The 22,868-nt window shown below is 61.3% G+C and overlaps 1 protein-coding gene across 1 annotated transcript in view; it reads left to right on the top strand.

Annotated features, from left to right (window-relative positions):
• The first annotated feature begins 2,922 nt into the window (after positions 1-2,922).
• Positions 2,923-22,868, top strand: part of FASTK (Fas activated serine/threonine kinase) — a 30,040-nt gene continuing 10,094 nt past the window's right edge. The window contains exons 1-9 of the mRNA XM_074946653.1: positions 2,923-3,020; positions 5,000-5,612; positions 12,224-12,694; positions 13,584-13,732; positions 13,937-14,153; positions 14,379-14,538; positions 15,445-15,536; positions 18,745-19,369; positions 19,819-19,933. Coding sequence (XP_074802754.1) covers positions 5,045-5,612; positions 12,224-12,694; positions 13,584-13,732; positions 13,937-14,153; positions 14,379-14,538; positions 15,445-15,536; positions 18,745-19,369; positions 19,819-19,933 — 2,397 coding nt within the window. The 5' untranslated portion in view covers positions 2,923-3,020; positions 5,000-5,044. The remainder of the gene's footprint in view (positions 3,021-4,999; positions 5,613-12,223; positions 12,695-13,583; positions 13,733-13,936; positions 14,154-14,378; positions 14,539-15,444; positions 15,537-18,744; positions 19,370-19,818; positions 19,934-22,868) is intronic.

Here is a 22,868-nt window from a genome sequence, read left to right as displayed (position 1 = left end):
GGGGTGGGGTGATATCTCTTGGTGGGAGGGTCAGGTTGTGGGGGAGGGGTGCATGGTGGGGGTGGGATGACTGATCTCTTGGGGGAGGGGATGGTGAGAGGGAGGGATTCGGGGATGGACAGGTTGTGAGGGACGGGTGACAGATCTCGGCGGGAGGGGAGGATGGGAGTGAGGGAGGGGTGCGTGGTGGGGGTGGGGTGAAGGATCTGGGGGGAGGATGTGGGGGAGGGAGGGAGTGGGGGATCTCTCGGGGGAGGGGAGGATGTGGGGGAGGGAGGGAGTGGGGGAGGGGTGTATGGTGGGGGTGGGGTGGGGGATCTCTGGGGGGAGGGAGTGAGGGTGCATGGTAGGGGGTGGGGTGAGGGATCTCTGAGGGGATGGAGTGGGGGATCTCTCTGGGGAGGGAGGGAGGGAGGGGGTGCATGGTGGGGGGTGGGGTGAGGGATCTTTCGGGGGAGGGAGGGAGTGGAGGTGCATGGTGGGGGGTGGGGACAGAGGGAGTGGGGGTGCATGGTTGGGGGAGGAGTGAGGGATATCTCGGGGGGAGGATGTGGGGAGGGAGGGAGTGGGGGGTGCATGGTGGGGGTGGGGGAAGGATCTCTGGGGGGAGGGAGGGAGTGGGGGGTGCATGGTGGGGGAGCAGTGAGGGATCTCTGGGGGGAGGGAGGGGGGGTGCATGGTGGGGGGTGGGGGGAGGGATCTCTGGGGGGAGGGGAGGAGGTGGGGGGTGCATGGGGGGTGGGGGATGTCTGGGGGAAGGGGAGGATGTGGGGGGAGGGAGGGACTGGGGGGTGCATGGTGGGGGTGGGGTGGGAGATGTGGGGGGGATCTCTGGGGGGAGAGAGGGGGGTGCATGGTGGGGGGAGGGATCTCTGGGGGGAGGGGAGGATGTGGGGGGAGGGAGGGACTGGGGGGTGCATGGTGGGGTGGGGGGAGGATGTTGGGGGAGGGAGAGGGGTGCATGGTGGGGGGAGGGATCTCTGGGGGGAGGGGAGGATGTGGGGGGTGGGAGGGACTGGGGGGTGCATGGTGGGGGTGGGGTGGGAGATGTGGGGGGATCTCTGGGGGGAGGGAGGGGGTGCATGGTGGGGGGAGGGGAGGATGTGGGGGGGAGGGAGGGACTGGGGGGTGCATGGTGGGGTGGGGGGAGGATGTTGGGGGAGGGAGAGGGGTGCATGGTGGGGGGAGGGATCTCTGGGGGGAGGGGAGGATGTGGGGGGAGGGAGGGACTGGGGGGTGCATGGTGGGGTGGGGTGGGAGATGTGGGGGGATCTCTGGGGGGAGGGAAGGGGGTTCATGGTGGGGGGAGGGGAGGATGTGGGGGGTGCATGGTGGGGTGGGGGGAGGATGTTGGGGGAGGGAGAGGGGTGCATGGTGGGGGTGGGGTGAGGGATCTCTGGGGGGAGGGGAGGATGTGGGGGTGCATGGGGGGTGGGGGATGTCTGGGGGGAGGGGAGGATGTGGGGGGGAGGGAGGAACTGGGGGGTGCATGGTGGGGTGGGGGGAGGATGTTGGGGGAGGGAGAGGGGTGCATGGTGGGGGGAGGGATCTCTGGGGGGAGGGGAGGATGTGGGGGGAGGGAGGGACTGGGGGGTGCATGGTGGGGTGGGGTGGGAGATGTGGGGGGATCTCTGGGGGGAGGGAAGGGGGTTCATGGTGGGGGGAGGGGAGGATGTGGGGGGTGCATGGTGGGGTGGGGGGAGGATGTTGGGGGAGGGAGAGGGGTGCATGGTGGGGGGAGGGATCTCTGGGGGGAGGGGAGGATGTGGGGGGTGGGAGGGACTGGGGGGTGCATGGTGGGGGTGGGGTGGGAGATGTGGGGGGATCTCTGGGGGGAGGGAGGGGGTGCATGGTGGGGGGAGGGGAGGATGTGGGGGGGAGGGAGGGACTGGGGGGTGCATGGTGGGGTGGGGGGAGGATGTTGGGGGAGGGAGAGGGGTGCATGGTGGGGGGAGGGATCTCTGGGGGGAGGGGAGGATGTGGGGGGAGGGAGGGACTGGGGGGTGCATGGTGGGGTGGGGGGAGGATGTTGGGGGAGGGAGAGGGGTGCATGGTGGGGGGAGGGATCTCTGGGGGGAGGGGAGGATGTGGGGGGAGGGAGGGACTGGGGGGTGCATGGTGGGGTGGGGTGGGAGATGTGGGGGGATCTCTGGGGGGAGGGAAGGGGGTTCATGGTGGGGGGAGGGGAGGATGTGGGGGGTGCATGGTGGGGTGGGGGGAGGATGTTGGGGGAGGGAGAGGGGTGCATGGTGGGGGGAGGGATCTCTGGGGGAGGGGAGGATGTGGGGGTGCATGGGGGGTGGGGGATGTCTGGGGGGAGGGGAGGATGTGGGGGGGAGGGAGGGACTGGGGGGTGCATGGTGGGGTGGGGGGAGGATGTTGGGGGAGGGAGACGGGTGCATGGTGGGGGGAGGGATCTCTGGGGGGAGGGGAGGATGTGGGGGGAGGGAGGGACTGGGGGGTGCATGGTGGGGTGGGGTGGGAGATGTGGGGGGATCTCTGGGGGGAGGGGAGGATGTGGGGGGAGGGAGGGACTGGGGGGTGCATGGTGGGGTGGGGTGGGAGATGTGGGGGGATCTCTGGGGGGAGGGAAGGGGGTTCATGGTGGGGGGAGGGGAGGATGTGGGGGGGAGGGAGGGAGTGGGGGGTGCATGGTGGGGGTGGGGTGGGAGATGTGGGGGGATCTCTGGGGGGAGGGAGGGGGGTTCATGGTGGGGGGAGGGATCTGTGGGGGAGCGGGGGGGTGGGGGAGGGGTGACTCCCCCTCCCAGAGGAGCCAGGTCTCCCCTGGGGGGGGTGGTTGACGTCACGCAGGCGTCGGCCAATCCCCGTTGAGACGCGCCGGTGCCTGTGGCCGCGAGTTCCGCCAGGTGCCCCGCCCCCTCATTAGCATAATCAGAAGCCTCCCGGGGCGGGGCTGGCGCGGCGCGGGGGCTGCCGGGAAGATGGCGGAGGCGGGGGCCGGGCGGCGCTGAGGGGCCGGGGGCGGCGACGGGCTCCAGCGCGGCCGGGAGCGCCATGTAGGGGCCGCGCGGGGGGGGCAGAGCTGGGGGGAGGGGCCCGTGAGTGTTTGCGGGGGGGGGCAGAGCTGGGGGAGGGGCCTATGAGTGTTTGTGGGGGGGCAGAGCTGGGGGGAGGGGCCCGTAAGTGTTTGCGGGGGGGGGCAGAGCTGGGGGAGGGGCCCGTAAGTGTTTGCGGGGGGGGGCAGAGCTGGGGGGAGGGGCCCGTTAGTGTTTGCAGGGGGGGGCAGAGCTGGGGGGAGGGGTCTGGGCGTTGCCAGTTGTGGGGTGCGTAGGGAGCGGGGCCGGGGGCTGGTGGCGGGGAGAGCGGCCGGGCACCCTGTCCCGGCGGGGGGTGCGTAGGGAGCGGGCCGGGGGGCTGGTGGCGGGGAGAGCGGCCGGGCACCCTGTCCCGGCGGGGGGTGCGTAGGGAGCGGGGCGGGGGGCTGGCGGCGGGGAGAGCGGCCGGGCACCCTGTCCCGGCGGGGGGTGCGTAGGGAGCGGGGCCGGGGGGCTGGCGGCGGGGAGAGCGGCCGGGCACCCTGTCCCGGCGGGGGGTGCGTAGGGAGCGGGGCCGGGGGGCTGGCGGTGGAGAGAGCGGCCGGGCACCCTGTCCCGGCGGGGGGTGCGTAGAGAGCGGGCCGGGGGGCTGGCGGTGGAGAGAGCGACCGGGCACCCTGTCCCGGCGGGGGGTGCGTAGGGAGCGGGACCGGGGGGCTGGCGGCGGGGAGAGCGGCCGGGCACCCTGTCCCGGCGGGGGGTGCGTAGGGAGCGGGCCGGGGGGCTGGCGGTGGAGAGAGCGACCGGGCACCCTGTCCCGGCGGGGGGTGCGTAGGGAGCGGGCCGGGGGGCTGGCGGTGGAGAGAGCGGCCGGGCACCCTGTTCCGGCGGGGGGTGCGTAGGGAGCGGGACCGGGGGGCTGGCGGCGGGGAGAGCGGCCGGGCACCCTGTTCCGGCGGGGGGTGCGTAGGGAGCGGGGCCGGGGGGCTGGCGGTGGGGAGAGCGGCCGGGCACCCTGTCCCGGCGGGGGGTGCGTAGAGAGCGGGCCGGGGGGCTGGCGGTGGAGAGAGCGGCCGGGCACCCTGTTCCGGCGGGGGGTGCGTAGGGAGCGGGGCCGGGGGGCTGGCGGTGGGGAGAGCGGCCGGGCACCCTGTCCCGGCGGGGGGTGCGTAGGGAGCGGGGCCGGGGGGCTGGCGGTGGAGAGAGCGGCCGGGCACCCTGTCCCGGCGGGGGGTGCGTAGAGAGCGGGGCGGGGGGCTGGCGGTGGGGAGAGCGGCCGGGCACCCAGTCCCGGCGGGGGGTGCGTAGAGAGCGGGCCGGGGGGCTGGCGGTGGAGAGAGCGGCCGGGCACCCTGTTCCGGCGGGGGGTGCGTAGGGAGCGGGACCGGGGGGCTGGCGGTGGAGAGAGCGACCGGGCACCCTGTCCCGGCGGGGGGTGCGTAGGGAGCGGGACCGGGGGGCTGGTGGCGGGGAGAGCGGCCGGGCACCCTGTCCCGGCGGGGGGTGCGTAGGGAGCGGGGCTGGGGGGCTGGTGGCGGGGAGAGCGGCCGGGCACCCTGTCCCGGCGGGGGGTGCGTAGAGAGCAGGGCGGGGGGCTGGCGGTGGGGAGAGCGGCCGGGCACCCAGTCCCGGCGGGGGGTGCGTATTGAGCGGGGCTGGGGGACTGGTGCTGGGGAGAGCCCCTGGGCACCCTGTCCTGGCGGTGGGTGTGTAGGGAGCGGGGCCGGGGGGCTCGCTGTGGGGAGAGCCCCCGGGCACCCTGTCTTGGCGGTGTGTGTGTAGGGAGCGGGGCCGGGGGGCTCGCTGTGGGGAGAGCCCCCGGGCACCCTGTCCCAGCAGGGGGTGCGTAGGGCGCGGAGCATCTGGTGGGACTGTTGAGGAGAGTGCAGGTGTCTCCTTGCTGCGTTAGCTGGTGTTTCCTTTGTCCTGGGCTGAGGCCCCTAGGGAGACTGGGGCCCTGGCTCTGCCTTCCTCATGCTCTTTCTCTGACTTTCCTTCAGGGTCTCCTTGTTTTCAGAAGCCCCTCGAGTTGCCCTCCCTGCACCATGCTGCGCCTGCTGCCATGGCTCCGCGCCCTGAGCCAAGAGAGCACACGGCCCTGTGTCCTGCAGGGGCTGGCTGCTAGTGACACGAGGGGGTCCAGGATGTACCCGAGCTGCTACTGTGCGGGGAAGGCCAAGCAGCGGGCTGTGCTGCTGCCCCTGGATCCCTACAGCCATGGGCTGCTCCACAGCGTGCCCCCCGATGCTGGCAGGACTCGAGGCCATGGCAAGAGGAAGAGCTGGAGCTTCATCCACGAGAAGATGAGCTACGACACTTTCTTCACCATGAAGCGGCTGATAGAGCGGTCGCGGAGTGTGGGGGAAGTGCTGCGTTGGGTCACCCAGAACCCCAGCAAGGTGTCTGCCAGCCACTACCCCATTGCCCTGCATAAGCTGGGCCAGCTGCTGCAGCAGCCGCAGGGCCAGGCCATGGTGAATGGAGAGCACCGTGGACCCAGCCAGGTGCTGGAGCAGCCAGAGTTCCAGGCGCTCTGCCAGGCCATCATCAGTGGGTGCTCCAAGTTCGATAACTTCAGCATTGTCAATTGTCTGTACGCTGCTGCGGCCCTGGGTGAGTGCCCCAAGAATGGGAGGGTAAGAGGTTATGTGCCATGGGGTGTGTGAGTGGTAGTGGGACTGCAGTGGGGTGCTGTGCATAGGGTTGGGAGAGCAGGAGGGGTTATCATGTGTGTGTGGACACCCAGTCTATGGGTAAAGGGGTTACCTTCCTGGAGGTGGGCAGCTCTGGAGCAGGGAGGGTTATCTGTAAGGTGGACAAGGAGTGGCGCCTGGCTATGTGTGTGGGGACGTTGCCTTTCTGTGTGTACGCAGGAGGTTTGGACCGGAATCATACCTTTGTGAGTTTGTGTCATGGGAAGGAGGCATTGTGCCATTGCGGAGGCAGAAGCTGCATTTGGGACACACGCCTTGGGGCATGGGCCAGGGAGGACAAGAAGAAACAAATGTGAATCTGAGTAGGCCGCAGCTGTCTGCAGTGCCCAGAGTGCCTGTGTGATGAGGAGGCTGAGAGAGTCAGCCCCAGCTGGGAGTGGGGTGACAGCCACTGCAGAGAGAGGGGCCGGGAACTGGGGTGCAGGCTCTGTGAGCTCTACAGAGCGATCGACCTTCCTTCAGGGGCAGCATCCCAGGCTTCGGCCGCACTTTGGTGTATGGGCAGGAGAGGAATCTATTAATGGCCTGCCTGGATCAGCCCCTCTGGCTAGTGCCGGAGACTTCAGAGGAAGGCATAAGAATCCTTCCATAGCTGATGTTGTTACCCGCACAAAATTCTCTGTTACTTGCACACTCTAAGGGCACCCGCCTTTACCCAGTTCCTAGAATTCAAGGCATAACCCTCTTAATTAGGCACCCACCTGTACACCGTTCTTAGGGCTCAGGGCATAACCTTACGCTCTGCAGGTTTGCAGGGTCTTTTACCAGAGAAAGAGCCTTACATAGTAATATCCTACTGAACTTCTATTTATTAACAATCACCAAAACGGAAGGCACATGCTAAGCATGCAATGTTCACCACTCCCAATAAGGCAGATGAACTTTTCTTGATGGCCAGTCAGGATCAGGTCATCTGGGGGACTCCAGCTTCTGCACAGTGTGGTTGGCAGGGTGTTGAGGTCTGGCAGCTCTGATCTTGGGGCTGGGTCCTGGAGTTGGTTCCAAAGAACTTCCCTTTGGACCCCAGTTTATATAGTGCAACTTGAGTCCTGCTTAGCTGTACCTTCACCTGTCATTTTACTAAATTATTACTAAACAATTCTCTAACCGATCCTAACATATTGTAAAACAATTCTTTAACCAATCATAACCCACCACCTTAATTGATTTACACCTAGCAAAATTAGTGATGTAACAGAAACAATCAAAAAACCAGACACATAAACAATAGAGACGTGGGGACCATAAAGACAAAACAATAAAAAGAGGGATTTCACACCCACGACTATTGATGAGTGGTGTCTTGCCAGACAGAATGCCATCAAACAAAGCTTTCTTTAACCATCTTAAGCTCTGTTTCTGTGTCTGACGATGATGGGTGGTATTAGGGCAGGAGCCTTCTGAACAGCCCGAGAGGACATTGTTTTAATGTAATTTAGATGGAATGTGGGGCTGTGACTTCCTGCTTCTTGGCTGATGGCTGCTGCTCTCCTAATATGGCTGCAGACAAAGGCCTCAGACCATACAATGTGGCTACAGGAAAAGGCCTTATCTTTACAATGTGGGGCAATCTTCCCCAGCAGTAGGTTTCATGTAGCCCTTAATAGTCAGCGATCGGCTTAAGCCTTGGAGAGGAGGTTTAATATACCTGCAGAATTTGTGTTACAATAACTATTATGGGTGTTCTTGGTATGCACATCAACTTCCAATCCTTCTTTGAATCTCGCTACATTCTTGGCTTCAATGACTTCCTGTGTCAGTGACTTGCACACTGTCATCAGGAGCTGTGTGAAAAGGTATTTTTCAGTTTTGAATTTCCCGCCGTTAATCTCTTGGAATGTCCCCTTGTCCTTGCGTTCTAAGTCTGGGAGCACAAGTGCATCCATCTCCTTTCTCTAGACCCGTCATTGTTTTTATAGACTTTTATCACAACCCCTCTTGCTCGTCTGCTCTCTAAGGAACCATCCCAGTTGTTTCAGTCTCTCTTCAGAGAGTCTTTCGAGGCCAGTGGTTGTCGGTTGTCATTGCACCGTTATCCCCTTCTTTCAATTACTGCATAACCCCAGGAGCAGGGGCCAGAGCCTGAGTCCCGCTGCCCTGGGTAGGGGTGGAGCTCAGGCTTCAGTTTCAGCCCTGGGTCCCAGCAAGGCTAATGCTGGCCCTGGCGACCCCATTAAAATGGGGTTGCAACACACTTTGGGATCCCCGACCCAGTTTGAGAACTGCTGTTCTAGGCCTTTGATCATTTTCGCTGCCCTTGTCTGAACCCCCTCGAGCTCTGCAACAGCCTGTCTGGGACAGAGCGCCCGTGCTGCACACAGGATCCAGAGGAGGTGGTGCCATTGGTTTAAAAAAAAAAAAGGCATTTGAATATTCTCGGTTTTTCACCTCCCCAGTCCTTAAGCATCCCAACATCACCTCAGCTTTTTTGACCACAGCTGTGCATTGAGCAGAGATCTCCACTGAGCTGTCGGCAGGGACGCCCAGATCCCTTTCCTGGGCTGACACCGTTAATGTCGAGCCCTGTCAGGTGGACAAGTAGTTCGTATTTTCCCCTCCAATGCGCATTACTTAGTATTTATCAGCAGTGACCTTCACTGGCTGTCATGCAGCCCTTTCACCCAGCTGGGCTTGGGATCTCTGAGTTCCTCACCGCCCTCTCTGGGCCTGACTCCCCTAAATAACTTCTCAGCTGCAAATGCTGCTACTTCCCTGCTCACCCTCCTTTCCAGACCCCTGATAAATTCATTAAGCACAGGACCTAGCCTGGTGTCTTCAGGCTCCGCTGCTAACCTTGTGTCCTTTAGTCCTGCTCTCACTTTCTATGCCCAGCCAGCCTTTGATCGACGACAATACTGTCTCTCTCACCCAGGATGACTTTGCTTCTTTAGAGTAGCAGCCGAGTTAGTCTGTATCCGCAAAAAGAAAAGGAGTACTTGTGGCACCTTAGAGACTAACAAATTTATTTGAGCATAAGCTTTCGTGAGTTACAGCTCACTTCATCGGATGCATTCAGTGGAAAATACAGTGGGGAGATTTATATACACAGAGAACACAAAACAATGTGTGTTACCATACACACTGTAACAAGAGTGATCAGGTAAGGTGAGCTATTACCAGCAGGAGAGCGGGGTGGGGGGGAAACCTTTTGTGGTGATAATCAAGGTGGGCCATTTCCAGCAGTTAACAAGAACGTCTGAGGAACAGTGTGGTGGGGAGGGAATAAACATGGGGAAATAGTTTTACTTTGTGTAATGACACATCCACTCCCAGTCTCTATTCAAGCCTAAGTTAATTGTATCCAGTTTGCAAATTAATTCCAATTCAGCAGTCTCTCGTTGGAGTCTGTTTCTGAAGTCTTTTTGTTGAAGAATTGCCACTTTTAGGTCTGTAATCGAGTGACCAGAGAGACTGAAGTGATCTGTGACTGGTTTTTGAATGTTCTAATTCTTGACATCTGATTTGTGTCCATTTATTCTTTTACGTAGAGACTGTCCAGTTTGGCCAGTGTACATGGCCGAGGGGCATTGCTGGCACACGATGGCATATATCACATTGGTAGATGTGCAGGTGAACGAGCCTCTGATAGTGTGACTGATGTGATTAGGCCCTATGATGTTGTCCGCTGAATAGATATGTGGGCACAGTTGGCAATGGGTTTGTTGCAAGGATAGGTTCCTGGGTTAGTGGTTCTGTTGTGTGGTGTGTGGTTGCTGGTGAGTATTTGCTTCAGGTTGTGGGGCTGTCTGTAGGCAAGGACTGTCCTGTCTCCCAAGATCTGTGAGAGTGATGGTCGTCCTTCAGGATAGGTTGTAGATCCTTGATGGTGCGTTGGAGAGGTTTTAGATGGGGGCTGAAGGTGACGGCTAGTGGCGTTCTGTTATTTTCTTTGTTGGGCCTGTCCTGTAGTAGGTGACTTCTGGGTACTCTTCTGGCTCTATCAATCTGTTTCTTCACTTCAGCAGGTGGGTATTGTAGTTGTAAGAACGCTTGATAGAGATCCTGTAGGTGTTTGTCTCTGTCTGAGGGGTTGGAGCAAATGCGGTTGTATCGCAGAGCTTGGCTGTAGACGATGGATCGTGTGGTGTGGTCAGGGTGAAAGCTGGAGGCATGTAGGTAGGAATAGCGGTCAGTAGGTTTCCGGTATAGGGTGGTGTTTATGTGACCATCGCTTTATTAGCACTGTATTGTCCAGGAAGTGGATCTCTTGTGTGGACTGGACCAGGCTGAGGTTGATGGTGGGATGGAAATAGTTGAAATCATGGTGGAATTCCTCAAGGGCTTCTTTTCCATGGGTCCAGATGATGAAGATGTCATCAGTATAGCGCAAGTAGAGTAGGGGCATTAGGGGACGAGAGCTGAGGAAGCGTTGTTCTGAGTCAGCCATAAAAATGTTGGCATAGTGTGGGGCCATGCGGGTACCCATAGCAGTGCCGCTGATTTGAAGGTATACATTGTCCCCAAATGTGAAAAAGATATGGGTGAGAACAAAGTCACAAAGGAGCTCTCCCCACAATCAGCCCCCTTCCCCCGCTTCCTACACACCCCTGCTGCGCTACATTGATGACATCTTCTGTGTGACTTTTAGCTTCTTTAGCCACCTCTTGTGGGGGACCTTGGAAAACGCCTTTGGAACGTCTAAATTACGTCAGCTCATTCAGTAGATGAGTGAGAAGTGATTTTCCTTGGCAAAAATCACGCTGGTTAGACCCTGTGAAACCCTGATCTTCCAGGTCTTTTAATAGACTGTTGTTAATGATCATTTCAACCAGTCTGCCAGGTACAGATATAAGGCTGACTGATCTAATTCCCTGGATCACCCCAGGACCTTCCTTAGATCTGGGTACAGCATTTGGCCCCCTCGGGTCGTCTGGGACAGCGGCTGGTTTTTAAGCAATTGCCGTTTTTAGCAGCTCAGCCCCTTCTTACTGAAGCTCCTTCGGCGCTCTTGGATGCACTGTTGGATTTCTGTTGGGCTCAAGTAGCCTCTTGTCACTGCCCGCTAGCCCGGTTCCTTTAATCTTGGCCTCCCGGATTCCCTTTTGTTCAGCAGCTCGTATATATTCTGAGTGTCTCTTCCTGTTTGTTTAGCTGGGATCCATGCCACCTGCAGGGACTTCACTTTCTTTACTTCTGACTTGAGAGCCTATTTGACCATCCACATCATATTTCAATCTCTTTCTGACAGGTTTCAGAGTAGCAGCCGTGTTAGTCTGTATTCGCAGAAAGAAAAGGAGGACTTGTGGCACCTTAGAGACTAACCAATGTATTTGAGCGTAAGCTTTCGTGAGCTACAGCTCACTTCATCGGATGTAGCTCACAAAAGCTCATGCTCAAATACATTGGTTAGTCTCTAAGGTGCCACAAGTCCTCCTTTTCTTTTTGCGAATACAGACTAACACGGCTGCTACTCTGAAACCTTTCTGAAATTTAGTGTCAGTGTCGCTTCTTGGGGCCCTACCTCCTCCAGGATGTTGAACTTAATTCGATTGTGGTCACTGGTAGTGGCTCAGCTACTGTCACTTCTTCAATTACCTTAATTCAAATATTCATTTAAATTGAGAGATGAGTTGGGAATGATTAGCCCGGTTAGTGCCGCATCACCTGGGTTTTGAAGGAGACCTGAAATTCGTCCCTGTACAAGGCAGGGGAGGCAGTGTGAGGTTGTGGGATAGGTCTGTCTGCTGCGGGGTCCAGTCCTTTGCCCAGCAAAGTCAGCAAGACTTTCCATTGACTTCACTAAGCATCAGACTAGACCCAGAATGATCACAGGGAAATTGGCATTTTAGGTTTCAGCATCAACACCTCCCTCCCCCACCCTTGAGAGGAATGGGCTGCCACCCCTCTTCAAGCTGGCCTTTCAGGCTGGCTGGGCACTGAGGCCAGTCTCTGTGCTCAGGTCGCATTTCAAGGTTTTCTTTGCAACCACGAGGGCTAAAACCTTTTTTTTTTTTAAGCTGATATTCTAGAGCATGATTCTCAGGAGTGGCTGGAATCCATAGGGATCTAACTGATTTGAATCAGGTTCCCTTTCCAACAGCTGGAGATACTTAAGACAGAGCCAGGTGCTGGAGGGAAGACCTGCTGTGTGTGCCTGGGGCTCTGGGCAGTCATAGCAGTCTGGGCCTGAAAACCCACTCAGGGAGATCAGGAACCTAACCTGGTGCAGAGTGGATCCGTTTCTGCAGGATCCCAGCTTTAACTGAAACATGTCGTTTCTATTTCTTCTCCTTGGGAAGGACCCTCCAAATCTGACCATGGTGCTCTGCACCTCTGCCTGAGTCTGCCCACAGGCAGCTCCAGCACTGTTGGGGCCACCTAGAGCTTCTCAAGAAGCCTCGGGGTAATTGACAAGACTCAGCTCATGCAGTGGGCAGCAGCAAAACTGGCTAGATCTGGGTTGGTTTCATAGTGCTGCTGATGGGGAAGCTCTGAGTGGGGGCAGAGGTGGAACCCAGCTCCCACAGCGAGTGGCTGCTGAGGGTTCCCTAATCCCTGCTCGGTCTCCAGGTCTCCCTGGCGAGTCCGCCTTGGTGCAGGTGCTGGAGGATGAGTCCCGGAGCCGCCTGGGGCGCTTCAACCAGAAGGACGTCTCCATGGTGTTCAGCAGCGTGATGCGGCTTCACCCATCCAGCCCCCACCCCCTGGTGGAGTCCTGCCTTGGCAGCCTGGAGCGGCACCTGGAGAAGGAGCGCCACCCACAGACCCTCTTCCTCCTCCTCTCCTACTATCGGCTCCGGGCCCAGGCGCTGCAGGGCCACCCAGCCTCCGACCAGCAGCTGCTCAACAACCGCAAGATCCTGCGCCTGGTCAGGCACACGCTGGGGCAAGTGAGCGCCGTACGTGAGCACGAGCTAGCCCTGCTGGATGAGATGTTGGCCCTGTGTGCTCAGGAGGCCAACAATAAGGCCTTGGAGGCCATCTTCAGCTCACAGCTCTTCTATGAGAACCGCCAGGAGCGCTTTATCCGCAGCATGGCAGGTGAGGGCTGGGGGCTACCCACCTTCCCAGGCTTGCCCCAAACCTTTCCCCAGCATTGGCTGGTCTGGACTCTGGCCCACCCTCTCCACAGCCTCTGCTCCTGCCCTTTCTTGCCCTTTAAAGGACATCCTGGCAGCCTGAGCTCAGCTGTGCGAGCCCCTCCTCGGTGGTGCCCTGCGGTGCTGGGGAAATGCCTGGCATTAGAGCTGGAGTAGCAGCCGCAGCTGCGATTGGGGTTGCCCAAGTGTACCTTTCCCAGCCATTCCCCTTCTGGGTGGAGGTGTCCCAGGCTGGTGGCTGGAGGGTGAATTCTGGGTGCTGGAGCACAGGAACCTCAGCCCTTTGGGATGAGGAGAAAAGGGACGTCTGTCCTCTTCCTAGTGTACACGCAGATGTACTCTTCTGAAAAGCAGCCTGCCTGAGAGCTGCCCTGGGCTTGGCAGAGGAGGCCTTGTACCAACTTGCATCACAGGCTGCGCCTGCCCTCTGAGCCGTGCGTCCCCCTGCTCCCTTAGGAGCACCCTGTGATGATCTCCCAATGCCTGGCGCGGGGAGCCGCACTGTGCAAGCCTGCCTGTCAGTGGCTGCTCTGGGGGGCCCACCCCCCATGGGATTATCGAGGGTGGCCGTTCTGCTCTTGACCCCTTCTGCACCTCAGCCAGGGCGTCTGGACCAATCCTGCAGGGATTGTGTGAGTAGTGTCCTTGTTTCAGTTGGAGCCCCAGGGAGTCCCAGGCAGAGACCTGGCTTGGAAGCCCCCCAGGGGTTCTGCAGGAAGCAGCTGCCCATGGTCGGACTGGGCTGTTATCTGCCAGGACATGGGGCCCCAGGCAGGGCAGTGTCCGGTGTTTCTGGCTGATGCAGCCTTGCTCTGTGGTATTCCCTGCAGAGTGGCTCCCAAGGAAGGCCGAGAACCTCACCCCCTACACCATGGCGCTGATTGCCAAGTATGTGGCCCGGCACAGGCTGCGTGAGCCACGCCTGCTTGACACCATCGCCAACTTCCTGCTGAAGCGTGGGGAGCAGCTGGAGAGCAAGGTGAGCGTCCTGCCCGGCCCCCGGGAGACAGGCTGAGGCCCAGCTTCGTGGAGCTGTCCCGTTACCAAGGGGGATAACAAAGTCCCCCCATGTGAGTGGGGATCTCAGTGCAGTTACCAGGGAAGGGCCCCTTCAGGGCAAGGCTGGCCAGTCCTCCATGCCCCCTGCCTGCCCCAGCCTCATTCCCTCTCTCTCTGGCTGCAGGTGATCCAGAAGCTGGTGTTTCCCTTCAGCCGCATGAATTACCGGCCATCTAACCACAGCGAGCTCTTCCCCAAGCTGGAGGCCATCCTGGAGCAGAAGGCAGCCAGCTCACCCCTGGCCACTGTCAACATCCTCATGTCCATGTTCCAGCTCAGGCACTTCCCCCAGGCTGTCCTGCACCAGGTTTTCTCCCCAGCCTTCATCACCAATGTCATGAGTATGTCAATCCTCTGCCCAGGAAACCCACGTGGCTGGTTACGGCCCTTAGGCCTAGAGGTGGGAGGTGGGTCCCAAGGGGCTGGGTATGGCAGCCCTTTCCAGGAAAGTGGGAGGGGTGGGGGTGTGGATAGAGCCCCTGCTGGGATCTGTCCCCTGCCCCAGGAAAGGAGGATCCCAGAGTGAGCGGGGGACAGCTGCACTGCCTGTCTCTTTCCCGGTGCAGGCAGCCCTTATGCGCTGATCGTGCGCCGCTACCTCTCTCTGCTGGATGCAGCTCTGGAGCTGGAGTTCCGAGATTACAGCGGCCCGCGCCTTGACCCACGCTACCGGGTCCTCATGTTCGACCATGCTCTGACAGCTGACGAGGCCAACAGGAAATACAGGTTGGAGGGCTGCGGGGGGCAGGGCTTGAGGGCAACAGGCCGTATGGGTTACGGGTTGGAGGGGCGGTGCCCAGCCCAGGGTGATGGGGGCGGGGCGGGTCGGAGGGCCCGCGCCCAGGCCATGTGGGTCATGTCAAGCATGGTTTGAGGGCAGGCAGTACAGGTCAGATGGCATGTGAAGTGTGTTAGGGCAAGGCATCCACATTAATGCCATGCTGGGGAGAGTGGGGCAGCACCCACGGGCTGCTGCCAGTCCCCCCTTCTCTGTAAGGAGCCTTCGGTAAGCCAGGGGAGGGGAAGGGGCCATGGGTCTGTCAGTTCTACAGGGAAGTGTGAGCTAGGGAGATGGTCGCTCACCTGGATTCCCCCTCACCCCCCCACTGGCTCTGCACCTCCTACTCTGGGAGGAGAAGCTTCCTACTATGGAGCAGCAGGGGAGGCGCCCGGCCCCAGGGGCATGAGGCGGGGGAGGCGCCCGGCCTGCAGCGGGCACGTTCCGAGCGCCGAGGCTCTCTACGGTACAGCCCTGCAGCTACGCCGCTGTGGAGTGTCTGTGTAGACAGGGCAACGGGAGGGGTTCACCCCTTGCTGTGGCCCTTCCCCGAGAGGCGGGAGCTAGGGATGGACGAGTTCTTCTGTCGACCTAGCACTGTCTACACGGAGGCTGAGGTCGGCCTAACTACGTTGCACAGGGAGTGGATTTCTCAAGCCACTGAGCAGCGGGGGTGAGTTAATCTGGTTAGTGGGGCAGCCGCAGCAGTGGGGCCCGTAGCTCCCTGTGACCTGGGAAGGGATGGGTTTGACGGGCATGGACGTTGCGGCCCAGCAGAAGAGGTGGGAGGATGGCAGAGGAGGCTGGGGGTCCCAGCTGGGGTTTGCTGTGACCCCTCTTGTTCCTGCCTTCAGTTACAAGGGGCTGGTGGCTGAAGCCCTTCGGCAGCTGGTGGGAGAGGAGTGCTACCGGCAGGATGAGGTGCTGCCCCCTGGATACTGCACAGGTAACGTTCCTGGGGGATGTCCCTACGGGGCAGGGGGGGTGCAGGGAGATCTCTCTGACCATAGGCTCCAGGCACCCCTGAGGGGAAACATCCTGTGGGAGAGGAGATGGCACGCAGGCCCCCAGGGGAGCAGGGAATGTCTCCTCCTTGTGGGGCCTGGGGAGGTCCCTTCCCGGCTGAGCTGAGCCTCTCAGAATGAGCGTGAAAAGGGGAGGGGATTTGTGGTGTTTACCTGTGCTGGAAAGATGGAAGGAGCAAAATCTGCCTGAGCTCAGCCAGCCTCACTGCAGGTCACCCCAGGGCAGTGACAACCCTGCAGGACAGGCCTCGCCCTGCATCACTGGGGGGGGGCTCCCCCTAGCGGTGACCTCACCCACCCCCCCCACCTGCACCCCTGTGTGTGGGCAGGGTTCCCCAGGGCGGTGACAACCCTGCCGGACAGGCCTTGCCCTGCACCCCTCGGGGGGGCTCCCCAGGGCAGGGACACCACCCCACGTGCCGGACAGGCCTCACCCTGCACCCCTGTGTGTGTGTGTAGGGGGGGGAGGGGCTACCTAGGGCGGTGACCCCTCCCCCCCCCGTCCTGTGCCCGTGTCCCAAGGCGGTGACCCCTCCCCCCCCGCCCTGCACCTGTGTCCCAAGGTGGTCACCCCTCCCCAATCGCTGGACAGGCCTCGCCCTGCACCCCTGTATGTGTGTGTGTGGGGGACTACCTAGGGTGGTGACCCCTCCCCAACCGCCGGACAGGCCTAGCCCTGCATCCCTGGGGTGGGCTCCCCCTAGCGGTGACCTCACCTCCCCCTTCAACCTGCACTCCTGTGTGTGGGCAGGGTTCCCCAGGGCGGTGACCCCTCTCCCTGCCAGATAGGCCTCGCCCTGCACCTCTGTGTGTGGGAGCTCCCCAGGGCAGGGACACCACCCCACGCGCTGGACAGGCTTAGCCCTGCGCCCATATTACAAGGGATGAGGGGGGCGGGGGTCTTTCCAGGACACTGAGGTGGCCCAGCCTCATGGCACCCCCAGCCCAGTCCCTCTCTATAAGAGCCCCAGTCATGAGTGGGCCCAGTGGCTGGATCCCACGTGGCCCAGCTGGCCCAGGAGCACTGTTCCTAGCTCTGAGGCACACTCCCAGGTGCAGACCTCATGTCCGTCACCCTTCCTTGGGGAGCGGAGCCTGGCAATCCTAGACCTCCCCCACCCAGCCCCGAGCCCCTGTGGCTTGTATGTGTTCTCTCTGAGTCCCGCCTCCAGGAGTACGCTGAGCTTCTCAGGTAGCCCCTCAGGGACACCGTGGCAGGACAGCAGGACCGAACCGCAGGCACTTTGCTCTGGAAAGCACCGGAGAAGTATGGCTCTTGGCAGTACAGCCTCGTGAGGCAGCCCCTAGTGAGTCCTGGCTTCGGTCAATGTCCGCAGGCCAGGTAGCCCTTCCTGCCTCTTCTCCTTAGCCTGGGCTGCTTCTCCATGGTGGTGGCCTGCCCCTTTCAGAGGGGAGCCCCTGAACTACACGCCACGTCTGCCCTACGGACTCCTGCCCGCACAGCCGGGGCCGCAGTGACGGACGGAGCTGGGCCGGCAGAAGCCCCGATGTAGACACCGCGATCCCGACATGGCTGTTACCGGGCTCGCGGGGCTGCAGCAAGCTGTGCCGGCACCGAGCGCAGCCTTGCTAGTATAGCTGCAGGCCCCGGGGCACGGTGCTGGGGCGGTGAGGTGTGCTGTGTAGTTCACCTGGCCAAGCTCCCCACAGGAGGTCTGGCCTTAGGCCTGCTCTGCAGGAGAGACGTGTCATGTGGGGGGATCATTAGCACCTCTCTCCCTGTGACTGCCCCGGTGCAAACGCAGCTCTGCTGGGGAAAGGCGCCTTGCTTCAGTCAGAACCTGGTGCTAGCCGTAGGGCAATGCCCTCTTGCCGCTGGAAGCTGCGTCCCCATGAGGAGGGGCTGCTGGTTCAGCTCCACAGGGTCTCGGGCTCTGTCCCCCTGAGCCCAGGCTGAGGGCGTCCAGCCCCTGCCCCTATCCAGGCTTCTGGTCACGGGCGTCACAGTCGGGCTGCTCGGGAAGAAGCTCAGACAGGACTCCGGTGCCGCGTGACTCCGCCCAGGGCAAGGCCCCTTGGCTTCGGTGCTTCCTGGGTCCAATCTCGGAGTGCTCAGCCCCCTGTCCACCATGAGCTCTCCTCCTGGATGGGACACCTGGGGAGCCTCACACGCCCCAAAGGGCCCTGCCCCCAATTCCGCAGCCAGCCGTGGCTCCCAGCCAGCATGACACAGACGGGTTATTAGTTGTGGGGAACCCAGCGTAGAGCAGAGCTTGTCAGCACAAGGAGCAGGAACATTCAGCCAAGCCCATTTTGGGGGGGATCCAGAGCCCTGGGTTCTTCTTCTCCCCCCCCCCCAACCCCACCCAGGCCCAAACCAGGAGACTGACCCCTTCCAGCTGCCTGGCCTCCCTCAGGTCCCTTGCCCCTCCTCTGTCCTTTGTCTCTTTCCCAGGCTAGCAGGTCACATGGTCTCTGTTCTCCAACACCTCCCGTTGATTCTTGCAGAGCAGGGGCCTGGCCTTCCCTTGCCAGGCCAGAGTGTTGGCTGTTCTCTGCAGCCAGTCAGAGTCACACCTGCCCTCTAGGGGTCTCTGCAACAATCACACCCCCTTGTCCCACCACCTAGACACTTGAGTCACACACAGGGGAAACTGAGGCACGCTGCAGTATTCAGAGAAAACATTAAGATCGTTCCCACTTTGCCACAGACCTCTCGGCCCCTGAGCCCAGGCTGGGGAAGCTCAGCCCCTGCCCCCATCCAGGCTTCTGCGTGGAGTTGATTGTTCTGGTGGGTGTCCGGGTGAGCAAGACAATCTGTGGCAATGGCTCTAGGTTACTCTGCGCCCGCCTCTGGGACACAGTCTCTCTGCCAGAGGTCAGTCCCTCGCTCCAAATGACACGCTGGGCCGCAGCAGGGCGTGGGGCACGCTCTAGCGTGGAGGGTCCATAAGATGGAGTTCCCAGTGTGACAGACGTATCCCTGCTCTGGCATGCCTGGCAGCCAGTGCTGCAGGGGGTGTGTCTGAAGGCTCCCACCAGCCCCTGGGCGTCCCTGTTTGCTGGCTCTGTCCCTGAGGGCCTAGGGTATGTAGTGATGCCTCAAGCCTCGCCCCGTGAGCCCTGCAGCAGCAGCTCCTGCCTCTGATCCACGCTCTGTCTCTGCAGATTTCCTGTTGTGGATTAACCGCTCGGGCACGGTCCTGCCTCTTGCCCATGTCCCTGCAGCCTACAAGGTCGCCTGCGCCCGCCCTGGGGTGCCCCTGGCTGCCAGCTGCCTGCGTTCCAGCGTCCTGGCCCTTACCGCTGACTTGCAGGACTTCGCACCATTCGCTCCGGAGACACCCAGCAGCCCCGAAGGCCCCCGGGAGAGCAACCTCACTGGGCATTTCCTGTCCACGCTCTGCCCTGCCCCAGGGGGCCCTTGCTACCAGCCCTCATCGGACTATTACTGCAGCCTGAGCAAAGAGCACTCTCTGGAGAGCCAGGGCAGCTCCACGCTGAGCAGCCCCTCGGAGTGCCTGGCCCCACAGCCTGCGGCCGCTTCTGACTGCTCCCCCAGGGGCACCTCCACAGCCCCCCTCTTCCAGTTCCCGATCAGCAAGATCCTGGAGGAGGGGGAGGCAACAGCTGGCTGCCCGGGGCCTGATCGCAGGGGACAGCAGGCCCAGGAGGAGCTGGACGAGGGGAAGGCAGCCCCGGCCGAAGAGACCTGTGCTCTGCCCTCCCCACACCTGCCCAGCCCCAAGAGAGGGCCGAGCGACGGGCTGCAGGGAGCGGAAGAGATTCAGAGGTACTGGGCAGGGCAAGATCTGGGCTCCCTGCTCTGTTCCTCCAGCACTGTCCTGGTCCCCCCAGTCCCTCCTTTGCTGGCTGAGTCCATCAGCCCCTGCCCTCCTCATCCCCTGTAGGGCACCAGTACAGAGCAGGTTCAGGACTAGGGCCCTGCGCTGGGCAAACGGCACCCCTGGCCAGCCATAAGGACCAGGGTGGGCCTGCCCTAGGTGTGCCGCATCTTCTCCGCTCCCTCGGCCGCAGGGCACGGGGTGCAGCATGCCCGTTAGTGGGTAACATGCCCCAGGCCCAGCCAGGGTGTCTAGGGGCCAATGTGGGTCAATCCTCTTTCCCCCAGCTATGGGGTGTCTGGGGTATAACGCTGCTGCCCCCGGCCCCCCTTCTCTTCCCCTGGCCGTGGGATACTGGGCAGAGGGTAATGCTGCGCCCCCGCTCTGTCCTCTGCAGGGTGGTCCTCTCAGTCAATGACAAGTGGCATTACTGCCAGAACTCGGACATCCTGGTGGGCTCGCGAGCCATGAGGGACAGGCACTTGCAGCTGCTGGGCTACTGCCTGGTTCAGGTAAGAGGCCTGGAGCTGGGGAGGCTGGTCTGGTCCCGTGGGCCCCTCTCCCGGGTGCAGGAGCTGGGCGGGTGCCCTGCAGGCTGGAGGGTAGTTATTAGAGGGCAGTGTGTTGGCTGGTCCGTCCCTGAGGGAGTGGGGCAAAGGGGGCTCTGCCTGACCGCCCTGCAGGCGAGGCTCTGGGGAGCCATGGTCACAGTCACCCACTGTCAGGCCACGACGCTGTGCACAGTGCTGTGCGTTGCAGGCAGGACCTGTGGGCATGAGCAGCTGAGCAGGGGGTGCTGCCATTCCCTGCCCCATGACAATCTCCTGACCACAGGCCCGCAGAGCTCCGCCCCACCCTCGCTGGCTGCTCTCCTCTGCCAGCGGGGGTGAGCATGGCACGTCCAGTCCCAGCACACGCTGCCCATGTGGAATGCCAGGCACCTCTGCCCAGAGCTGCCACTGGGAGCCCAGCACACATCAGAGCAGCGCAGTGGCTCTGGGCCGGAGCGATTGCTGTTCGCCAGCAGAAGCCAAGGTCTGAGGGAAGCCCTAGGGTGGCGATGGAAGGGATGGGCAGGCAGGTGTCCTGGTGGCTCTTCCAAGCCCGCTCTGTCGGGACCCCATTCTAGAGGCAGGCTCCCCAGGCAGGTGAGATGGGAATCGTGGGTCAGCAGCATCCAGCGAGGCCTGCTGTGTCTGCATACCCTGGTCCGTCCGTCCCCAAACCGGGCTCCACTCCTCGGCGTGCCTGTGGCAGCAAGCCCCGGCACGTCTGTGATGCCTGCGCCCTTTCAGCCAATCTGTGTTACTGAGGCCAGCTAGTTCAGTCCGGGGGTGCCCCTTGCCGGCTGCCTCCTCTTTTCTTCTGCTGGATCCTGGCTGCCTTGTGGCTCGGCCTGTGCCCCCTGACCTTCAGCCATGCCTGGCTTGTGAGGGACTCAGCCGACGCCAGCGCACTTTGGCCTCTCTCTCGGTGCTGGTCCCACTCCTCCAGGCTCACTCCAGGTCATGCTTGTGGACGTTCCTCGCTGAGATACCACTCCATCAACACCCAGTGAATAGAGATCCCGCTCCGCCAGTGCCAAGCAGGGTCCTCAGTCCCTGATTGCGAGCTCGGCTGGCTGGCACGTTGACGGCACCACTGCCTGCTATGGGGGGGCAGATCGGCGTGCCGTACCCGGGGGACTTGGCCTCAGCCTCTGCACCTTCTGACTCTATGTCCCGGGCCCAAACGCCAGCTGGCTCCGCCTGGTGCAGCACTGCTGGCCCTCTGCCTCTCCTGGTGTCAGTGGCTCCCACTCAGCCCTTGCTGGGCTGGGGGGCATTGCGGGCTGTGATATACGGGAGATTAGTGGCCCTTTTGGCCTTAATCTCAGACTCTAGCCAGGGCTCTCTCTGGGTGCTGGCACCAACGCAGACACCAGGACCCACCCTGCTGGACCTGGTACAAACACGAGTCTCCAGCAGTGTCAGCAGATCTGTAACTACAGGCAGCTCAAGCCTTGATATCGATGTTACTGCACCAGCTCCCTGTGGCACTAGGACTTTCTCTGCCGACCCAAGGGAGCAGCACCTCCTCTAGACCAAATATACCCCTGCTCCCCTTCTCCCGCGTCCAGGAGTGACCCTCACCGGGCAGCCAACACCTTCTGCTAGGGCTTCCCCAGGAGTCAGTCAAGGGGCACCTGGATGCCCCCCCACAGCACACCCAGACACACTGCCCTCAGACAGCCAGGACTGCCCTGGCTACATCACCTCAGGCCCTGCACCCTCTCGCCCCAGGCCTGTCCTCTGGCCTGCTTACTCAGGACTCTCCATCAAGCACCCCAGGTCCTCTTCCTTGATCAGATAACCAGAACCTCAGAGCTGAAGAGGAATCTGAGGATGATGGAGAGGAGCACAGAGGGCAAAGGAAGAAGGTGACCCTCCCTCCTCCCCCGCAGCTGACTTCAGGTCTTTCTAGGAGTTGCTGGGAAGAGGAGCATGTGCCCTAGAGGGGGGCCTCTGAGCCATGCAGGAGAAAGCCCGTAACTTGTTTGGTAACTTCCCCTCATGCTGCCCCTGGGCAGTGCCAGTAACCCTGTGAAGGACCAGGCAGGATCTGATTTACGAGTGCCTCTGGCCGCTTTACTGGTGGCTGTGGCCCAGGAAAACCAAAATGGGGGGCTGCAGAGAGCTGCCCTGATGGAGACAGGTCTCAGAGATTGGGTCCCTGCACACCAAAGCCTGGTCTTGGACATCACTGCAACTGTACAGCAAATATCAGGCCTCATTCACCAGACGTGCCAAGGAGCTGGGGTGGCACAAAGTGTCTTCCTGTTGACAAGTTCCTGCGGGTAGCCTGAGCCAAGGAATGTGGGGGTCCGAACCTCTCCAAGTGTCACTGGCCCAGCCTGAGCATCCTGCCTCCCACCCTCGGGCTGCCAGAGGGGCCCAAAATGCCTACAAGGGCTGGACCATTCGCTCCCATCGGATGGGTTGTTGCACACCCCAAAGGACTCCAGCAACACTGAGCTCCTTGGGTATGTAGTTTTCTCCTGGTACCTCGAGAGCGGGGTCAGTCTGGACAGAGAATCTCCTGGCAACAGAGGCAGCTGACTATACTGCTCAGAGGAAACATCACTTCTCCTACAGGGAGCTCCCGTCTCTTCTACCACCCCCCTACATCATCCCCAAGGAGGAGACTTGGCGTTCAGGTTCGAGAGCCTCATACCGATCTCGCCCCAGCCTCCTTCGTTGTACCCCACTTTTGTTGCACTTTCCCAGGCCTGGGGTGGGATTACATCACAGCAGCTACCAAAGGCTGCTCCGTGTGTGTGTCCTCCGCCCCCCCATTCACTTCCTCGTCACTCACCAGGGACCCATCTCATGGGACACAGCAGATTTCCTGTGTCCCACAGGAGCTGTAGAAGGCCCCTCTCAGGAGTTCAGAGGGCGGGGGTTCTGT

Source organism: Natator depressus, chromosome 2 (assembly GCF_965152275.1).
Source record: "Natator depressus isolate rNatDep1 chromosome 2, rNatDep2.hap1, whole genome shotgun sequence".
NCBI classification, from domain to species: Eukaryota; Metazoa; Chordata; order Testudines; family Cheloniidae; genus Natator; species Natator depressus.
Note: the sequence above shows the minus strand (reverse complement) of the source record. Positions and strands in the feature narration are given on the sequence as shown.